Source organism: Ovis aries, chromosome 3 (genome assembly GCF_016772045.2).
Source record: "Ovis aries strain OAR_USU_Benz2616 breed Rambouillet chromosome 3, ARS-UI_Ramb_v3.0, whole genome shotgun sequence".
Lineage (NCBI taxonomy): Eukaryota > Metazoa > Chordata > Mammalia > Artiodactyla > Bovidae > Ovis > Ovis aries.
In genome coordinates this window covers 87,453,346-87,474,363 of record NC_056056.1, presented here as the reverse complement: position 1 = coordinate 87,474,363, position 21,018 = coordinate 87,453,346, and the positions used below count along the sequence as shown (strand labels likewise).

The 21,018-nt window shown below is 40.9% G+C and overlaps 1 protein-coding gene across 4 annotated transcripts in view; it reads right to left on the bottom strand.

The window, feature by feature from the left end:
• Positions 1–21,018, bottom strand: part of FEZ2 (fasciculation and elongation protein zeta 2) — a 43,772-nt gene that overhangs the window by 7,080 nt on the left and 15,674 nt on the right. For 2 of the 4 annotated variants that reach the window (XM_060412268.1, XM_012175981.4), the window contains exon 6: positions 1,904–1,984. The exons of the other annotated variants lie outside the window; for them this stretch is intronic. In XM_060412268.1, coding sequence (XP_060268251.1) covers positions 1,904–1,984 — 81 coding nt within the window. The remainder of the gene's footprint in view (positions 1–1,903; positions 1,985–21,018) is intronic. 4 annotated transcript variants of the gene reach the window in all.

Here is a 21,018-nt window from a genome sequence, read left to right as displayed (position 1 = left end):
AACATTCTCCTTGCATATTTCAACACATTTTTGAAATGATAATTTAAACGCAACTACATAACCATTCTGCATAACAAAATAGTTCCCAGCAGTTAAATGATTCTGTTTCAGACCATTTTTTCCTGGTTGAACAATACAGTCACATGGGTAACTTGACAATTTTAAAAACACATTCCAGCTTTCTCCAAAAGCTAAAAAAGAAAAACTCAAGTAATTTTAGAGATGTATTATTGTTATTTAAATTATTGTGTAAGTAGTTATAAATGCATAAAGGTATTCAAGGAAAAGAGAAAAGTGAAAGGAGAGATGGGCCTAATGAATAATGAAAATTCATGTCTGATATCGATACAAACTATCTGGTTCACTATTTCAAGGCTCACAAGTATCACTAATGTTCTGTAACTATGTCCCATGACAGCATAATCTAAAAATCACTGTCCAGGTTCTCTTCTGACCACTCCACCAAAAAAAATATATAGCTCAATGTATTCTGCATGTGTTTATCTAGAGATCTACTAGTTTGTATTTTTTAACTTGGAATCTCCAGGTGCACCCATTATTTAGCCCCAGTCCTGACTCTCAGCTCTATTCCTAATCCTCTTTGATCAATGTTATCCCATGCATAATCAAAAAACAAAATAGAACTGCTTAACAATAACTGCTTACAATGAATTAGTCAATATTTAAGAAACTTAATTTCCACCATCTTTTTGGTGTAGGCCTCTCCAAGGTGATGCCAGGGTTGTATAACTGAAAACGTTTCTTTGTAAAGAATACACAGGAAGCCAGAAACATGTCCTTCTGGGGCATCACTAATAGCGTGCAAGTCAAGCCACTTGAAGGAGGACCAGGAAGCCACATGTTGGCATGCATGCTGTCTGACCATACCTTCAGGCCTTCCTGCCCTACTCCCACATGCTGGGTCAGTTTGGAAGGTATTCTGCTATTTTGTGGGTTTGAGAGAGGTGAGAGGCATTCGAATTAAAACAAAACAAAACAAAAATCAACCATCCCTTAATGGAGCCCACTTCTGAGTTGCAAATGTCAGCGTGAAGAATTATTTAAAGTTGATTATTTCTATTCTTGAGCAAAACAAAACTATCTGCAGTAAAAGCCTAGGCTCAAACGTCTTACCCTGATAAACCGCCTACAAGCTGTATATACTCTGCACACTTTCCCAATCTTCACTTAAAAAGTAGAGTTTTCTTTTTAATGTGAAGGTTTCAATTGTGAAAGGTAATACTAAGCACACTCAATATAGATGTGTTTCCTATGTTTGTGACATTCCTTAAGTCATTATATTAAAAAAAAAGTTAATATAACTAACACTATAAATAACATTACACATTTTACTATATATTTATATCCATGTGTGATTTTGTACTAATAATCTCTCATGCCTCATTCGGGGACAATGGAGTTGACTGACCACATGATACATCTTAAAAACACATGAATTTCATTTAAAAGTAGGTAAATTCTAGACAGTCTGACCTAGAACTATAGTCTAAATGATACCAACATCTGGCTTTCCTTCCCCCGAGATGAGATCTCGTTTAACGTCCAGAATTACAGTAGCATATTCTAGTTTAGTTATTTTCACAACTATATATTCTATGCATGCAATTCATTAAATCAATACATTCGTATCTACTTGTTTAAAAGTAAGAGTGGAAATAGAGCTCTAAAACATGTATTAAGAATGCATTTATTGTCCAATTTGAAAAAACGCTTTTTCCTAAAGGGAAATACTATGCTTTATCAAGGCTGTAAATATAACGAACTTTCATTTCTCTCTTAAGCAATAGTCTTAGTAAATTAGTGAGACTGCCAGCTTTCAGGACCTTAACTTACACAGCGAATGAAAAAGCAGAGAATGAGGAAAATAACGATAACTGAGCACCTGTTTCTCTCCACCTGAATTTCCAAAGGTGTGGCGGAGGCCATTCTGAATGACATTTGAGATCCCTTCCATGCTGAAGCGCTAAAGGCAGGAATAAACGGCCCGGAAGAAAAGGACAGGGAAAGAAGTTCAGAGACTATTAGTAAGAACATACCACGATGACTTATGCGCCCGAGAAGCAAGCAGTTAGAAAACGCCACCAACTCATTCAGATAAAGCAGACAACATCATGCTGTTTTAAAATGCTTTTGCTTTCATTTCTTTGCAAGTCAAATACAAAAGCAACTATGTTTATGCTACTATATGTGTGAAGATATGTCCTGAAGTAGCTGATCAACAAATCTGCTCCAATACAAACTCTGTAAGTTGTACAGGTATTTGTTTTATGCAGAATTTGCCACATGACTTTAAAAATACCTTTTGATATTGTTTACCTATATTTTTTCAAAAGTCTGAAAACTGACACTAACAGTATGCATATTTTTCAGTCTAAGTTTGCATATTTCTACTATAGGCCTGGAGAACAGTAACACAGCATTTGGCAAATGGAAACGCTGTTTCTCAGAGTGTTGGTTATGGCTTCCCACTCACTCTGCAGGCCACCTGCCACTGCCTTGGTGCAGAAAACGCGAACTGGAGGAACGCATATGCTCTCTCTTCCTGGAGAGCAGAGTGGATCCCACATGCCAGCATGGCCCCCTAAGATTTCCACCGACTTTCCCGTTCTTTTTCTAGAAAACAATTCTCGCTTCTTTCTCCCTGCAACCTCCAAGACTTCCTAGAACTTGCTGTGCGGAAAAGGGGATATTGTTTCCCTACACTACTCATCTTGATGTGTAACCAGTCTACAAACTCGTCAGACAGTGGAAAGAGTCTGGGGCACCTCTGTGGCTGCTGAGTTAAAGGATTGTGATGGATCTTCTTACAGCATGACTAATCAAGGGGAAAGGCATTTTGAAGCGGAAGCTCAATCCCGATTCACTGGATGGTTCCTTCCCCTGGAATTTTATAGGGGTGAGTTGTGTCAGTAAATACATCTGAGGTGTCAACATAAAGAATATTTTACTAGGACCTAAGGAGCAGAAAAAAAGGAAACCAAAGCAATGGTCTCTACCCTCAAGAAACGCAAAGTGTAGCTCAGTGATTCCTAAGGCACAGTCTAGGGCCAAACCCACTTCCATCCCAGGAAGCCTGACACCCTTTCAGGGGTCAAAGAGCTCAAAATTATTTTCTTAGAAATACTAAGATATAATTCTTACTCTCACTCTCTCATGATTTAAAGTACAATATTTCAAATGACACACTGGATGCAGAAGCAGATTTGAGAATCCAGCTGTCTTTGATTAAGTCAGGTATTAATGAGACTGGAAAAAACGCATTGCAATGCCATTTTTCTTAATCTTTTTACATAGTTATTTCTCATAAAAAATAAGTTATTTACATAAGCGTGAATAATTTTCTTATTGATATTTTCCCCATTTTCCTCTTGTTTTTTTACATGGATTTTTAAAAGTCAGCTGTGTATATACACATATCCCCTCCCTAATGGACCTCCCTCCACTTCCCAATCCCCACCCCACCCCTGTAGGTCATCACAAAGCACCCAGTTGAGCTCCACTTATTGGTATTTTTAAATGAGTTAATATGTTAAAATTTTCAGTTTTAACTTCTAATACAGTAAAAATCAATATAATCTTTAGAAACAAAAGGCCTTTGGAGTCTTCAGTGAATTTTAAGAATATAAAGAAGCCCACACAACAAAAAGCTGAGAAATACCAAAAGGTTTCATCGTTGAAGAAGCTCAGTGCCTTTGTATCAATCACATACTTGATGCTGTTTCTGAAAATCCAAGTGCCTTGTGTGGGTTCGTCCACCTACACCTCTCCTCTAACCCTGTCCTTCCAGGATCTACATTTCACTCTGTCTCAGTAAGAATCAAATGTCTGGTTAAGACACCCCCACTAAACATGCTGTTAACTTTGCTGGCAGCATTAACTCTTCCTTTTGATGAATTAGGTTAAAGTGAAAGGCGCTCAGTCATGTCTGACTCTTTGCAACCCCACGGATTATACAGTCCATGGAATTCTCCATGCCAGAATACTGGAGGGGGTAGCTGTTCCCTTCTCCAGGGAATCTTCCCAAACCAGGGATCAAACCCAGGTCTCCCCTAGTGCAGGCAGATTCTTTACCAGCTGTGCCACAAAGGAAGCCCAAGAATACTGGAGTGGGTAGCCTACCCTTATCCAGCGGATCTTCCTGACCCAGGAATTGAACAGGGGTCTCCCACATTGCAGGCGGATTCTTCACCAACTCAGCTATCAGGGAAGGTTAATATTAACACCTCCAGATAATCATGCCTGTAGATTTCTCACACTATCATATAATTTGTTCACATTTTTTAAAAACAGATTATCAAAAGAAAAGGACTTCTTAAGATCCAGCATCTATGATAAAACTTTTCAAATAAATTATGTCTATCAAATGTAGGCATATGTTCAAATGTTCCTTTCAAAAGCAATAAAGAGAAAAAATACTTAATTTTCTATGTTAGTTCACTCTAATACCTACAGGCATGTTAAAGTCAGATAGAAATTCAGAAAACCTCAAGCAAGATAAAACATTTTAGAATCAATGTATCAGAAAACTAAGGTATACTTCCCATTTGAACTCTAAAAACACTATCTTGGGACTTCCCTGGTGGTCCAGTGGTTAAGAATACACCTGCCAAGGCAGGCGACATGAGTTTGATCTCTGGCCCTTGAACTAAGATTTCACATACCACAGGACAACTAAGCCTGCAGGCCCCAGAGCCCATGCTCCGCAACAAGAGAAGACACCAGAATGAGAAGACTGCTCTTCGCAACTAGAGAAAGCCTGCGTACAGCAACAAAGACCCAACACAGCCCAAAATAAATATGAAATTTTAAAATAAAAATACAGTCTTTACTTTTCCAATTGGAAACCTAATTTCCATCCCTTGGTAGGAGCGGAAGGGGGGAGTTAGTTTATGCAAATTTTTAAATTCTTAAACAAAGTTAAATGTATTAAATGTCCAGTTTTGGATATTACTGAGCCATTTCAACTGCCAACAGCCTGTGTTATCTATGAAAGATGGCTTTCCTGCAACCAGGTTAAGTGAAAGTGAATGAAAGTGCAACCACGTGAAGTCACAGGAACTTAAGAAAATCCTGGCCAAAGAAGTTTATAGTAAAGGAACTCCCTGTAGAACCCTTGCCCTCGTGGCTGATGGCAGCTGAGTCAGTAACTATGGGCAGTTAGGCCCCAGCAGATCCTGACCAAGCAGGCAACACTGCGGCCAGTAAGGTTCTACCAGGAAAATGACAGAACAGGAAAAATCAGAACATTCGGGGGAAGTAAAAAGAAACCGTCTGAAAGATATGCCTCCCCAACTCGAGCTGCCATCAACCCTCACCTCCCCAGGAACCCCTGAGTAACAACCTCTCCCCTGACTGCATGTTCAGACTCCACCTCTCTGCAAGCCCTTTCCCACTGCTGTGCATGCCTGCTCAGTTGTGTTGGACCCTTTGCGACCCCGTGGACTGCAGCCCACCAGGTTCCTCTGCCCATGGGATTCTCCAGGCAAGAATACTGGAGTGGGTTGCCATTCCCTTCTCCAGGGGATCTTCCTGACCCGGGGACTGAACTGGAGTTTCCAGTGTCTCCTCCATTAGTAGGTGGATTCCCAACATTACCACCTTTAAATTCTCAAACCCTCAACCTCTCATTCCCTGGGGTTTCCAGAAGCAACTCTTCCCAGCATCATTTCTTTGATGCCGAAGGCTGCGGACACCCTTTAGGTCTCTCGGAGACGTCCAGTAATTTCTCCTCCTCCTTCCCTGGGTGTCTAGATACCACACTCTCCCAGGGTTCCCCTGCCTCTGGGTTGCTCCTTCTGCAAGAAGCCTCTTTCTCTGCTCACCTCTTATATACTGGTGTCTCCCCAGAACTGCGTCCCTGTCTTTCTTCTCATGCACACTCTGCTTTTCCCACTTCAACTTCTGCCTCTGGAGATCCACCACTCCACCATACCAAGGGCTCAGAACACAGTCTAGCACAAAAGAAGTGCTTGAGAAACACTAGCTGCCTTTATTATAATCTCCTTCCTGGGTTCATGTTTAGCGGCCTATTGGACATCTGTACTTAAACATTCCAAAAAAACGCATCATACCCATGACCAAATTCATCTTCCTCTCCTCCACCAAAAAATGTTATTACTAAAAGCCTATTTCTCCCTCAGCATTCTACACCTCTCCCCTTCATTTACTCATTTTTTCAAAATATATGAAGCCACATATTATTCCACGTATTAAGGATTCAAAGTGAACACATCAGACAAGGTCCCTCACACCCTTGTGACCTGACTTTCCAGGCTAAGAGGAGCAGGAAAAGTTAACAGAAGTAAAGGAACCAGATGATGGCAGATAATGCACACCCTGCCAATAGCTACAACAATTAGAAACTGGATGCCTACTCTACACTGAGAGCGCAGAGAAAAGTTCTCCCAGGAGGTGACCTGTGAGCTGAGACATGAACTATACCCCCACCCAGATGGGCCACAAAGGACAATGACAGGAGAGCCTCTCAAAGCAAAACCAAAAGGGGTCCTGTTATCCTCTCCAGCAGGATGTGAAACCGTGGCTCCTATTTCCATTCTCCCTTCCTTCCATAAGGTGTTACTGCACTGGCCCTGTCCTCTCTCCATCCATGTGTGCTGGAGGTGCTGGAAAGGGAGGGTCACTCTTTGTACCCCAAGTGGCTGCACCATCCAGAGCCGACGGGAAGGACAGACATCCCCCAAGGGCTCTGCCTGTTGCAGTTCCTATTGAAGAGACCTGCATGTCTCCCTTCCGGGAAGATAAAACAAGTGTAGTGTCTATGCCACCACAAGGCAGAAATCAACAACTGGACTCTTCCCCAGTGTCCCAACAGATCCATGCCCCTTAAGATCTCTGAAATTCAGCTATTCTCCCATCGCTGTCACTTCCTTGACTCATTTCTTACTCGATGATAGCAACAGCCCCCAAATCAACTCCGTAGCTCTAGCTGTCTCCTTCCAATCAACGCTCATTGAAACACCAAAGTTACCCTTCCAAGAGACAAACCTGAACATGTAACCAGCAACTTAAAACCTCTCCTGGGTTTCCTACAGTCTTTAAGTAAGGACCAAATGCTGTAGTGCAGCATTCAAAGCCCGCCATTCTCCGGCTTCCACTTTGCTATTCCACACCCTCTTTTTCTTGACTTACCTCCCTCAACTTTAGCCATAATGAACAACAACCATCAGCTCCCCGGGGGCTCCTGTCACCTCCTCCAGGGGTTGTCCACACCACCCCCTCTGCTCAGTGTGCCTGCCCCCTCCTTCCCTTATCTGTCCTCAGGACTCAGTTCAGACCTCTAAACCAAACTACGAGTGACAAGAAAGTACAACGCCTCCACCACTGGGCAGTACCAGGCACAGAAGACTCTAAAACCACGGAAGCTGTTTTGAATATAGCAATTAGCACCCTATCCCTGGGTTTCTCAACCCTGACACTGCTGACGCTAGGGTCAGATGTGTGATTCTTTGCCGAGAGAGCAGTCCTGTGGACTGTAGGACGCGGAGTGGCATCTCTGGCCTCTACTCAGCAGGATGCCCAGGACACCACCCCCCATCCCTCCAAGTTGTGCCAATGACAAACGTTTTCAGACTTGCCTGATGTCTCCTGTGGCGGTGGGGGGGGGGGGGGGCAACCCAAACTGGCCTGGCGGAGAATCACTGCATGTGCATGGAGGATGGCATCAGAGCCCCAGCCCCCAGGCAGCATGCCCCTAGAGGAAAGGGTTTACTCCACATCCTTAACACCCATGCCTGGCACATAGTTACAGATCAATATAAGTTTGTCTAATAGCCCTAAATGAAAAGATAAAAGTTTATTTGCCACTCAGATGAACCTTGAAGGAATTATGCTAAGTGAAGTCAGTCTTTCTCTAAGACAAATACTATATGATCTCACCTATATAGGAATCTTAAATAAAAACCTGAACTCATAGAAAAAACGAGATCAGACCTGTGATTACAGAGGTGGAGGGTGAGGGGAGAGGGGACCGGAGGAAAGTGGTCAAAAGGTTTAACCTTCCAGCTGTGAGATAAGAGCACTAGTGATGGAATGCATGACACGGTGATTCCACTTAACACTGTCATAGGGTATATGAGAGTGAATCCTGGCAAAAATGCAAACCTCTTTTCTTTCCTTTTACTGTGCCTCTATGAGAAGATAGATGCTAGCCAATCTTATTATGGTAATCATTTCACCACATACGTAAATCAAACCTTCATGCTATATACCTTAGCCTTACACAGCAACGTATGGCATTTATTTCTCAGTAAAGGAAAAAAAATGATTTTTTTAAAAAGTGGGGATGAGGCACAAGATCCAAAGAAAAAAGAGTGCAGAAAGAAAAAATAAAGTTTTGGTCAGGTTAAGTTTTCATAAATCACTCCATCTCACAGTCCTTAAGGAGAGAAACAATATCAGAGACACCTTTGTGCCCACAAAGCACAAGGCCATCCTCCACACGCAGGGGGCACCCAATGGTCCGTCACTGGCTTCAGCTGCAAAATTTTCAGTGATTACCCGTGAAACACTTCCAGATTTTATTTTTTATGAAACCAAGAATCACACCTTAGTCAAAAGTATTTGGAATCAGAAAATTTTTCAACAGTCTTCTTGGATAGAAAAATGGTGGACTAGACATCAGAGATGGGGCTCCTGCCCAGCTTTGCCACCAACTGTGTGACATGACAGCAGTCCCTGAGCCTACAAAGGCCGGTCTCCCGATCTGTGAAACGGAGGGTTAAGGATGTCACTTTTAAAGGTCTTATTTGCAACTTCCAAGAAGATACATGACTTTTTAAGAAGGCCAGTCAAAGCCGTGCAGCTGCACATATGCAGGGACGCCCAAGAGTACGAGAGCAGAAGGCCACACGAGGCCACGGTGCAAGCGCTCGCAGTGACGGAACTGCCCAGCCAGGCGACACACCCGGAACCGTCAGCTCCAGTGGCTCCCTCAGTCTTCTGCAGACACGAGTACCTTTCGGAGATAAAGACTAGGTCTTTAGGTTCTCGACTCCCACGATGCGCCCTGCGCCTGCGTCATGGCAAGCATTTATAAGCGTCTGCTGAGCCGAAGGTGTAACACCTAAGACCGGTCCTAGAGCCTCTGATAACCACAGCAGGGCGCCTGTGATTTCTAGCAGGAGAGAAACTTTTTTTTAAACAAGTTAAAAGGTAAAAGTAATCTAAGGGTGAATAGAAGAAAGAAGATATGACAAGATATAAGGTTATTTGTCAAAGGAGTAAACAGTGGAGTTCCAGCAAAGTCCACTGAACAGCCTGAGAGGTCAACATGAGATCAATAAGATAAAATCATCCTGTTGACATGGTTTGTAAAACAGTGGAGTAACTAAGAAATCTGAAATCCCTAGGATAATGCAAGAGTAGCAAGTAAAAGAAGACTAATGAACGAGAATGGAGAGACTACTGGCAAGACAAGAAGGAGCAGGGCAAGAGCCCCCACAGAGCGCACAACAGATTCTGCTTTACAGCTGCCCAGTAAATTCCAAAAACATACACCCTCTTGGAAGGCAAAATGAATTTTGAAAAAGATAAAACCTCAGAGGCAGATTAAATTTACTTTTGAGTAAAACATCACCTCATTTAGGAACACTGCATTTACATGCTTAACAGCAGATGCGGTGTTATTAGGTACTTAGGGTACTTAACTGGGCCGGTGAGAAGACTTTCTCTGTGCTTAAATTTTACAAGTAGGAAGAGGGAGGAGGAGAGAGATGGAAGGAAGGAGGAAGAGAAATGAAAAGAGGGAAGAAGAGAGGCATTTCTCTGTTGAACATTTCTCAGATGAAAGTGCAAGAGCCATGTCAAAGTATAACAAAAGTAAGTCTCGAGGTTACAAATGTTCAGTGACACAAAGGACATTCAATAAAGGGCTGTTACAATTTAATTAAAATAAACAACAGCAGTGTTAAGTATGTCAAAAATGCCTCCATGTAATCCACCATTTCTAGACTGGAAGAACCCAAACTTTCAAATTCCAGGTGAAGAGCTGGTGAAGGTTCTGTGAGTCTAAAATTATTTTGTAATCGATCCACCACATCTTAATGAAGGTGTTAATAGCTCTGTAAAATGCCCTTCTCAGAATGGAAATTTTGACGGGAACCCATTTATAAGCAGGAAAATGATTAAGCGCTACAGTATTCACTTTATTGTTCCCCTCACCGCTGACAAAGTGCCAAAGTACCAAGGCAAGGACCGGAGAAGGGTTTACCAGTTCAGGGCCTGGGTCACATGGTTTATGCTGAGAATGCTCACGACTGCCTCATGACTGCTTCCTTCCTTGGCATGAGTATGTACTAAAGTTTCAGAGTCAGTCATTCTCTGGAAATTTTTCTCAGACGAGAACAGGAGCAACAAAGTGTAAACAAGATATAGAAGATAAAATTTAAAAAAATCTGTAAAAATCTGAAAAACAAAGAAATGAGCCAAGCCCTCCAGGCCCATCCATATCACCATGCACAGCTCAGAACTGGAGAACCCAGAGCCACAGGTCCCCCACCTCTGTACAGTCGATACATCTGCACTCCAATGCATACTGGTTCTGTGAGCCAAGTCCTCTGTTGAGCTTTCGTTTACCCATTTAAGAAATGGCAGCAATATGGCTCAACGGTAAAGAATCCATCTGCAATGCTAGAGATGGCGGTTTGATCCCTGGGTCTGAGAAGATCCTCTGAAAGAGGAAACAGTAACCTACTCCAGTGTTCTTGCCTGGAGAATCCCATGGGCAGAGGAGCCTAGCGGGCTTCAGTCCACGGAGTCACTAAAGAGTCCGACGTGACTAAGCACAACACAGCCCAGCAATTACGTCTGCTTTATAGGGTTGTTGTGAGGATTAAATAAAATAGTCCGTGGGAAGCACTTAGCGTGATCAGCAAACATAATGTTCAAAAAATGTTTGGGATGTATTCCGCTTTAAAGGCTAGAACAATTTAGAGAAAAAAAAAAAAAAAATAATAACGGCTAGAACAACATATGGGAAAAACTCCCAAAGAGAAAAATAATCATACATTTCTACTTTTCTCCCAAACAGTAAACAAGAGTATTTCAAGTTCTCCTCGTACAAATAAAATAGCAACAGAAATAACCACCCTGATTATAGTCTCCAGCTTAAAGAGGAGGGAAGACAACACAAAGAAAAGATACTACTGTCTGAGACTGAATCAGCCAGAAAACTTGATCAGAAAACAAGGAACACTTTTAGGTAATCCAAGGTCTTTCTGAACAATAAAAACACCTAGACACCACCACATACACTGAAAAGCAACTGGAATCAGATAGAGCACTGTGGTCTGTTAACTCTTTTCTAGAGTCTTAAATCAGCTCATTCTCTGCACAGTAAATCACCAGTTTAACTCATTTCACAGAAAGCAGGATCCAAGACAGTGAAAAACCAAGCTAACCCAGAGGTCAGGAAAGTCAGACTATTCCTGCTACCAAATTTTCTTAGCTTTTCTCTGAAGCTGACACCTCATGTGACACCCAGTGGCACAGACCTCTATCAGGAAAGCCTTAAAAATCTAAATATCAAAGCTCAATAACAGGAAAAAGTTTGGGAGAAGCAATTAGGAAATGCTTTTCACCTATTTCTGACTCTTATTCTAATCTATGCTCTAACTCCATTAATATTCTTTATACTCAAAGTTCAGAAGAAAGTGAAATTCAAGCATAATTACTGTTCTTTATAAATCACATCATTTGTAATAGTTTAAGTGATAAAGAACAGTAGTCAATTTTTCAGTTCGAGTTCTCAAAATAATCAAAATACAAAAGATGAGAAATGCATAGCATTGAAAGCAACAGTTAAATGTTAAAAAAAAAAGTAAATGATTAGTAAGCTATTACCTAAGATGTAAAAATTGATCTTGCTTATTTTGACACTTCCTCAAATCAAATAATTTTAATGTGATTATAAATCAGTTATAAATGCAAACTCTACCCAAAAATAATTTTTTCAAGATCCAAGTTAGAAAATGAGTTACACCAAAGCAGATAAATATTTAAACAGAATAAATATTTAAATATTGAACTATTTTATAAATTCACTCTCAGGGTAGAAAGATGAGATATGAATAGAAGTAAATGGACTAGCATCAATTTAATTGCTTGTATTTGAAGATCTTTTAAAATTTTTATTTAATTTAATCTTAATATGGTAATTAAGTATTGGCAAGCATTTTCAAAGCTACTGCTGCTGCTGCTGCTGCTGCTAAGTCGCTTCAGTCGTGTCCGACTCTGTGCGACCCCATAGACGGCAGCCCATCAGGCTCCCCCATCCCTGGGATTCTCCAGGCAAGAACACTGGAGTGGGCTGCCATTTCCTTCAATGCGTGAAAGTGGAAAGTGGAAGTGAAGTCGCTCAGTCGTGTCTGACTCTTCAAGACCCCATGGACTGCAGCCTACCAGGCTCCTCCATCCATGGGATTTTCCAGGCAAGAGTACTGGAGTGGGGTGCCGTTGCCTTCTCCGTTTCAAAGCTACTAAGCTAAAGTAAAATAATTAACTCTGACAGATTTATGAACTCTTTCCTGATACTTCTGGATACTCTAAATAACAGTAAGTTCACAGTTTCCTGGCATATTATGGCTTTTACTTGAATTTGTATTATGTTAACAATTATAAACCTCTCCAAGACATAAAGCGGTCAAGAGCAGAATCCTGAGAAATACATGATCCAAAAGGATATATGCACCTCAGTGTTCATTGCAGCACTGTTTACAATAGCCAGGGCATGTAAGCAACGTAAATGTCCAGCGACAGAGGAATGGATAAAGACGACGTAGTACAATGGAATATTAGCCATTAAAAAGAATGAAATCATGCCATTTGCAACAACATGGATGGACCAAGAGTGTCATACTGACCTTTAGAAATGACTTCATTCACACGCATTGGGGTGCATATATCCTTTTGGATCACACTTATATAAATGAACATACTTACAAAACAAAAATAAGACTCACGGAACAAGCTTATGGTTGCCAGGGCAAAGGATGGGGGGAAGGGACAGTTAGGGAGTTTAAGATGGACATGTACACACTGCTATATTTTAAAAAATGGATAACTAACAAAGACCTGTTGTATAGTTCAAGGAACTCTGCTCAATTTCCTATGGCAACCTGGTGAAGGGGGGAATTTGGGGCAGAATGGAAACATGTATATGTACGACTGAATCCCTTCACAGTTCACCTGAAACCATCACAACATTGTTTATTAATCAGCTATACTCCAATACAAAATAAAAAGTTTAAAATAAATAAAAACGAATAGACTCCCGATTTTTACTACAGTAACTGCTAAATCATGAAAGTCCACTATTACAGTCAGATACCAAAAAACCACTGCAGAAAACAAACAGTACATAATAGTAAGATAGCAAAAACTATCTCCAGATAACATTTCTCTAGGCAATAAAAGTGAAAGTCACTTAGTTGTGTCCAATTCTTTGTGACCCCATAGGCTATACAGTCCATGGAATTCTCCAGGCAAGAATACTGGAATGGGTAGCAGTTCCCTTCTCCAGGGGATCTTCCCAACCCAGGGATCGAACCCAGGCCTCCCACACTGCAGGCGGATTCTATACCAGCTGAGCCACTAGGTACCACCAAAATACAAATTTGTTCCATATCTAAAGTAATTTTTAATTCATAGGTGTGAATTATTAAAATAATAAACATGCATAACTAAGTTTCTCTCCACCCTATAATGACCTTCCATTTTATGCCTAATGCTAATTTTTAGGAATATTCTTTCCAATGTATAAATACAGAGAAGTACTATAAAATATCACCAACAAACTATTGTTGAAAATGTGTTAATATTTACATTCAAGTATGTGTACAGAGCTGACTTTATCCTCTCAACTACCACTACTTAGAAAAGGAGCAGAAACAACCCTTTCCCACCTTCTCTGCTACTCTCTTTAAACTACCTTTTATCACCGTGTATAAATACAGTGTGCTCAAGGAACTGTCAGTTTGTTTTTTGTTTTTTTATTTGTCCCCCAGTCTGGAGACAACTGGTTTACCTGCTGGCTCTCTTCATTTAGTTAATGGGAAACTGGGATCAACCCAGTCAATCTTAAAGGAAAATCAACCCTGAATATTCATTCATTGGAAGGACTGACACTGAAGCTGAAGCTCCAATATTTTGGCCACCTGATGTGAAAAGCCAACTCACTGGAAAAGACCCTTTTGCTGGGAAAGATTGAGGGCAGGAAGAGAAGGGGACGACAGAGGATGAGATGGTTGGATGGCATCACCAACTCAATAGACATGAGTTTGAGCAAACTCTGAGAAACAGTGAAGGACAGGGAAGCCTGGTGTGCTGCAGTCCCTGGGGTCACAGAGTCGGACACAACTGAGCAACTGAACAACTGGAATCTGATGCACGCAGCACCCAGGTCTGTTATTAGGTGGGGACGCATGGCAAGCGACTGGAGATGGACAGTATCACCATCTGTGGGCGTAACTCAGGCTGCTGGAGGGGCCCTGAGAAAAGGCATAACTCAACACACTCTGAGAATAAAACAGCGCTATGTTTTATAGTAAATTTTAGTCACAACACAGTGATCTTTTATCTACACAAACTCACTTAAAAGGGGCTTACTTTTTTTCCTTCTAATTTTTAATTTTAGAAAATTTTAGTCTAAATCAGGGGTTGGCAAACTTTTCCATAAAGGGCTAGATAGTAGATATTTGGGGATTTGCAGCCCACATAGTCTCTGTCACAACTATTCAACTCTCTACTTATAACACCAAAGAAGTCACAGACCACGTATAAATGAAAGAACATAGATGTGTTCCAATAAAACTACTTATAAAACAGGCAGAGGGTTGATTTGGCCCTCAGCCAATAGTTTGCTTTGCCAATCCCTCGGCTAAATTATCTTAGCAAATGTAAAATTTTTAAATTCCAAATTAAAAAGGAACAACAACAGAAATACAGGTCCTTGTTTACATTTAAAGAGCATCAAATTCAAGTAGTTATGCCAGAACAATTCCTTCTAGGCTTTATTGCCCGTATAAACTAGAAAAACTTCAGAATAATAGTAGCTGTCTAAATAAAAATAAATTTCTCTTAAAGTCAGTTTTGGTCAAGATTAAACGAAAAACTAATACTGGGGCACTTTTGCATGTAAAAGAGAAATAAAATAGATTGACCGTTAGTCATAATACGAGCAAAGTGCGTCATACAGACAGATGGAGCAATGCATCTGTGAAAGAAAGATATACACAAAAAAGAGTATCTATCATCCGAGCCCTAGCTCCTCCGCATCCTTAAGCAGTTATCTCTCCAACACCAAAAGCAATAAATTAGGGTAATATGATTCTTTGTACAATGGAGTCACCGATTACTAATATCTCAGAAGCTTTCAGAATAAACTTCTTTGGGATAGACTGAAGCAGTTATATTGGGTTGGTCAAAGAGCTTGTCCTACAGAAAACCCTGAATGAACTCTGGACAACCCAATACATTTTTGCTGGTGGTGACAGCAATACACTAGAACTCTCAACAGTTCAGTGCAACATGAACAACAGAAAAGATACTGCATACACTCCCATCTTCTCAGGCCTAGGCTTCGAATAAGAAACTTTACACAGGACTTGTAATTGACAAACACCGGATTCTGCAGGAGGAAGAACATCCATTCTAGGCAGGGAAACACTAAAGTCTTTACAACGTGAGATAGCTCCAGATGACAACCACCACTAAATTACTTTAATCTCTTAAATTACTAATGTAGAGACAGCTGGTGTACTTCAACCTGTTCTTGTTCTCCTGTAAGCAGCCACTGAAATTCAACGACCTGTGAACCTACTTGATATAAGTACAAGACTGGCCCCCCAAAAATCCCTGGCAAAGCAATAATGCAAAGCACACACCCAAATCCTCTGAGATTCCATCCTCTCTATTGCAAAGTTTCAATTAACAGACGTGTATTAAGTGACAAATTAGGTGCAGTGCTGGGGAAACAATCTGAGTGAGTCTTCGCAAAGACTGCACTCCTTCCTAAGGAAAGACTTAAGCAACTGATCACCGCAGAGTATGGTACCAGGACAGCAGATGTGTACCCTCAGCTCAAATGTGACACAACAGGCAACTCACAAAAGAATACAGACAGTCAATAACCTACCTACTGGATCAGTATATATGAGAAGAATAATAATAACCATCATACGTTGGGGGTTTGGGGAAATGGCCACTCAACTTACGCTGTTACTGGGTAACATTTATGTAGGACACTTTGAAAAGATGGTTGCTTAAAACTGTATTTTTGACCTAAAAATTCCACTGCTTTTGGTGAATGGGGAGACTATAGTTTCACTATAGTCAAAAAATATATACAAGGAATAAATTCACCTTTAGGAAAAACAGTGAGTTCAGTCTGATAAGATAAATTCTTGATGCCCACAAGATATTCAGGGGAAAATGTCTAGGAAACAGTTTGACATATAACAACTAGCATTTACTCAGGATATATGCTACTCTTATACATATCATAATTTCACTTAATCCCTCCAAAATTCAAAGGGTTATGTACCCAGGGGCAGGATCAGGATTCAAACAGAGCTCTTAACCCAAAGTTCTTAATCAATATGCTATTCAGCCTCAATGTGTTTGGCACCTGGCAGAAAGATCCAAGGAAGAAATACAGATTTGCAAAAAAAAAAATTATATATATATATTTTTTACTATTTATTCATCAGAAATTTATTGAGGACCTTGTGGGACCTAGGGATATGTTAGATAAAGTTACAGTTTCTCTCCACAGGGAACCATAACAGAGACAGACATGAAAACAAAAAATTACAATATGGCATCACAGTACTAACAGCAACAGTTAAGAGGAATAATACTAACCCCAGAAGGAGAGGACTGTCAATTTTGCATTGGAGGAAGAGTCATCAAGAAAAGGTCTAAGAAAGGAAGATAAAGCCTGACCATGATTTTGAATAATGAGTTTAAAAAAAGAGAGAAGAAAAGAAATCTCCCAAGAGGACAGTGGAAGCAGGAAAGGAAGGGAGGTCACTCTAGAAAAAGGCAGTGGCATAAATGGTCACGCCACAGCCCAACACAACACAGTCAGTTCAAAGAAATGTACGAGCACCACCAAACCCATTAACAGCGCCCTTCAACCGTTCCGATCTCTACTCCCCACTCCTGTTTTTCCACATGTTGAATAGGATAAAGGAAATAAAGTCTCTGACTCTATTAATCGACACTCTAGAATTGATGCTTTTGAACTGAGGTGCTGGAGAAGACTCTTGAGAGTCCCTTGGATAGCAAGGAGATCCAACCAGTCCATCCTAAAGGAAATCAACCCTGAATATTCACTGGAAGAAATGATGCTGAAGCTTAAGCTCCAATACTTTGGCCTCCTGATGCAAAGAACTGACTCACTGGAAAAGACCCTGATGCTGGGAAAGATTGAAGGAAAGAGGAGAAGGGGACAACAGAGGATGAGATGGTTGGATGGCATCACCAACTCGATGGACATGAGTTTGAGCAAGCTTCAGGAGTTGGTGATGGACAGGGAAGGCTGGTGTGCTGCAGTCCATAGGGTTGCAAAGAGTCGGACATGACTGAGCAACTAAACTGAACTGACTCTATTAAGTCTCATTAGCCAAGAAGAAGATGTACTCTTCCACCATCACCTCCAAACAGACAGCTGAAGAGGGACAGGACAGCCTGCCCAGCCCACCAGAAGGAGCAAGTGACAAGGTGACTACCATTTTGGAAACAACTCCCCATAGCACTGCTACCAATTGCCTCAACCAAGCTTTTCCTTTTCTTGATGGAATTTGTTACTACCTGAAGTTACAATGTCTAGTCACACTTTTCTTTGTTTAGTGCCTGTCTCCCTTGTTAGAATATAATCTCCAAGAGGCCAGAGGCCTTATCTGTTTTATTCACCACTGTATCTTCAACAGTGCCTGGCACAAAAAAGATACTCTGCAAATGTTTACTGAATGAATAGTTTTATCTTATCCAATATGTAACAGATTAACTTTAAAAACTAAATTAACATTTCACTTCCAGAAGATACTCAGAAATTTATTTAATATTTATGAATAGCATCTCTAGGCCCACTAATTTGGGGCTGGTGCACTGGGATGACCCAGAGGGATGGTACAGGGAGGGAGGTGGGAGGGGGGTTCAGGATGGGGAACACGTGTACACCCGTGGCGGATTCATGTTGATATATGGCAAAACCAATACAATATTGTAATTAGCCTCCAATTAAACAAATTTATATTTAAAAAAGTGAAAACCTAAACTCTGCTCTATTCACACTCATATTTTATTACAGTCTCTCTGTACCAAAAGTTGGCAATTATGGATAAAGTACTACAAATTGATGCTCTGTTTCAATGAAATGTGCTTAAGGGAAAAATGGCAGGAAACTATTGCACACTTAATGAAGAAATCCAAGTCTTTGATAGATATAAAACATACCTAAGGTAAAAAGAAAAAAAGTGACCAACGTTATTACAAAACAAGTAATGATATCTACAAAAGGGTCACCAATCCTTGGTGAGTCAGTCAGTAAAGAATCCATCTACATTGCCAGAGACTGCCTGCAATGCAAGAGACACAGGCTCAATCCCTGGATCAGGAAGATCCCCTAGAGAAGGAAATGACAATCCACTCCAGGGAAATGTAACTTGCTAGGGAAATCCCATGGACAGAGGAGGCTAGCAGGCTACAGTCCATGGGGTCACAAAAGAGCTGGACACGAATGAGCAACTAAACCACCAAATGAGATAGCCAATCCACAGAGATCAGGCCTTGCCAAAACTGCATGTTATATAAAAGGCCTGGAAAGGCAGTATCTTGGAATCTGTTTCGCCACTGGCCATTTCACTTTAAAGTTCCTTTGAGCCACCGATCAGTATTTTCAGAATCCTTGATAGGTTTCAGGCTCCCTGTGTCCCAAATGGAATGGCTTTTTGCCCTCCTTTCAAGCTTCATGATGATGGCGGGAACTGGTATCGCAAGCTTAGAGATGCCATTATGAGCCTAATTAAAGGTCTTGACACAAACAGCAGATCAGGACTCAAGAAGCAACTTCACACGTCCAAATATTGCAGGGGAAAAAAAAAATTACTGTTCCTATGAATCTATTTCAAGGCTAATAAATGTTCAAATAAGACCTAAACGTTGCCTTGTCAAATCCATTCCTCAACATAAATACCATGTAAAATCACACAATGAATCCACTCAAACACTTTTTAAATGGGAGTCAGAAAAAGAAGCATTTAAACTACTCTACATGGGGTCGCTGAGTCGGACACGACTGAGCGACTTCACGTTCACTTTTCACTTTCATGCATTGGAGAAGGAAATGGCAACCCACTCCAGCGTTCTTGCCTGGAGAATCCCAGGGACAGAGGAGCCTGGTGGGCTGCCGTCTATGGGGTCGCACAGAGTCGGACACGACTGAAGTGACGCAGCAGCAGCAGCAGCAGGGATACATTTATTTTCCTCGCCTAAGTGTTAACACAAATAAATGGAGAAATTACATGCAATCCCTAAAAGCAGATAGGCAGAAATTACCAACCGTGCTATGACTTTTCAACTAAGCATTTAATCACACCTGCATAAAAGGACAGTTTAAAGGGTACAATTTTTTTTTTAATTTGAGATACAAAATACTGTTCCTAATTAAAGCAAACTTTATCCAGGGCTGTATACTCAAACAATTGTTTTGGTTTGGGGAATGTTTAGGTGGGGATTTTTTTGTTTGGTGGGTGCTGTTTTCTTCAGAGTTGTCGCTGCTGCTGCTGCTAAGTCGCTTCAGTCATGTCTGACTCTGTGTGACCCCAGAGACGGCAGCCCACCAGGCTCCCCCGTCCCTGGGATTCTCCAGGCAAGAACACTGGAGTGGGTTGCCATTGCCTTCTCCAATGCATGAAAGTGGAAAGTGAAAGTGAAGTTGCTCAGTCGTGTCCGACTCTTAGCGACCCCATGGACTGCAGCCCACCAGGCTCCTCCATGGGATTTTCCAGGCAAGAGTACTGGAGTGGGGTGCCATTGCTAGAAGTCACTAAACACTTTAACCAATACCACCACTTCTAAAAAGTATTTTGTTCCACATATCTGGCAACTTTTGCAAAGTCTGTTTATAAACTGTCTTTTCAGTGTACAAATAACATTAAACTAAGAAAATGTGCATATACTCATAGGCCAAAGACAGTATAATGAATGGACTAAATAGTAAGATTCTCTCTGGTTTGTATTAACTCTCATTGGTAGTTCCACATCCCAGAACTGCCATGCTCTTTCCTGGATTCTATCAGAGTCTGATCAATGAGATCTATTTCTCTGATAAGCAGTCTTCAGAAAGAATAAATCAGACTTAGTCAAAGACAGAATTTTTATAACTGCAAGAAGTAACGGCCAGTTTGATGTAATTTGCATCCTCATGTTATCACTATCGTGAATTTAAAAGGTATAATCCATTTAGAACATGAATCCCTTTGCCCAACCATTCAAGTTTAAAACAAAACCAACACTTCTTCGCATACAAACATAAACGTGGCAAGATACAAGGTCTCAACTTATCAAAGAAAAATGAAATGCCCATAAGACCAACAGGAAGTGTATCTCAAATACTTAATAGTTAACGTTTATAATGAAGTTCAATCAAGTGAAATTAACAGCACCACTTATGAAAAATGAAAAGCAGAAAACAAAAGTCAAAGTTCAAATATCCTCGAGTTGTTTTCACCAGTCAGTAATAGTCTAGTCGGCCAAATACGAGGCCAAACGGGTAATGTCATGGAACTGCCTGTAACATCCTCTCATTCCAACTTCACTCATAAGTCAGGAGAAAACAATTTAAATGTCAACCTCTGCTTTTAGGCTCCGTATAGTTCAACTACCTCTAAAAGCACCCCATTTCTTACTATATAACTCACAAGGGCTGAACAAAAACGAGAGAGCAGTATCATTCAGTTGCCCACCAGCCAAATATAA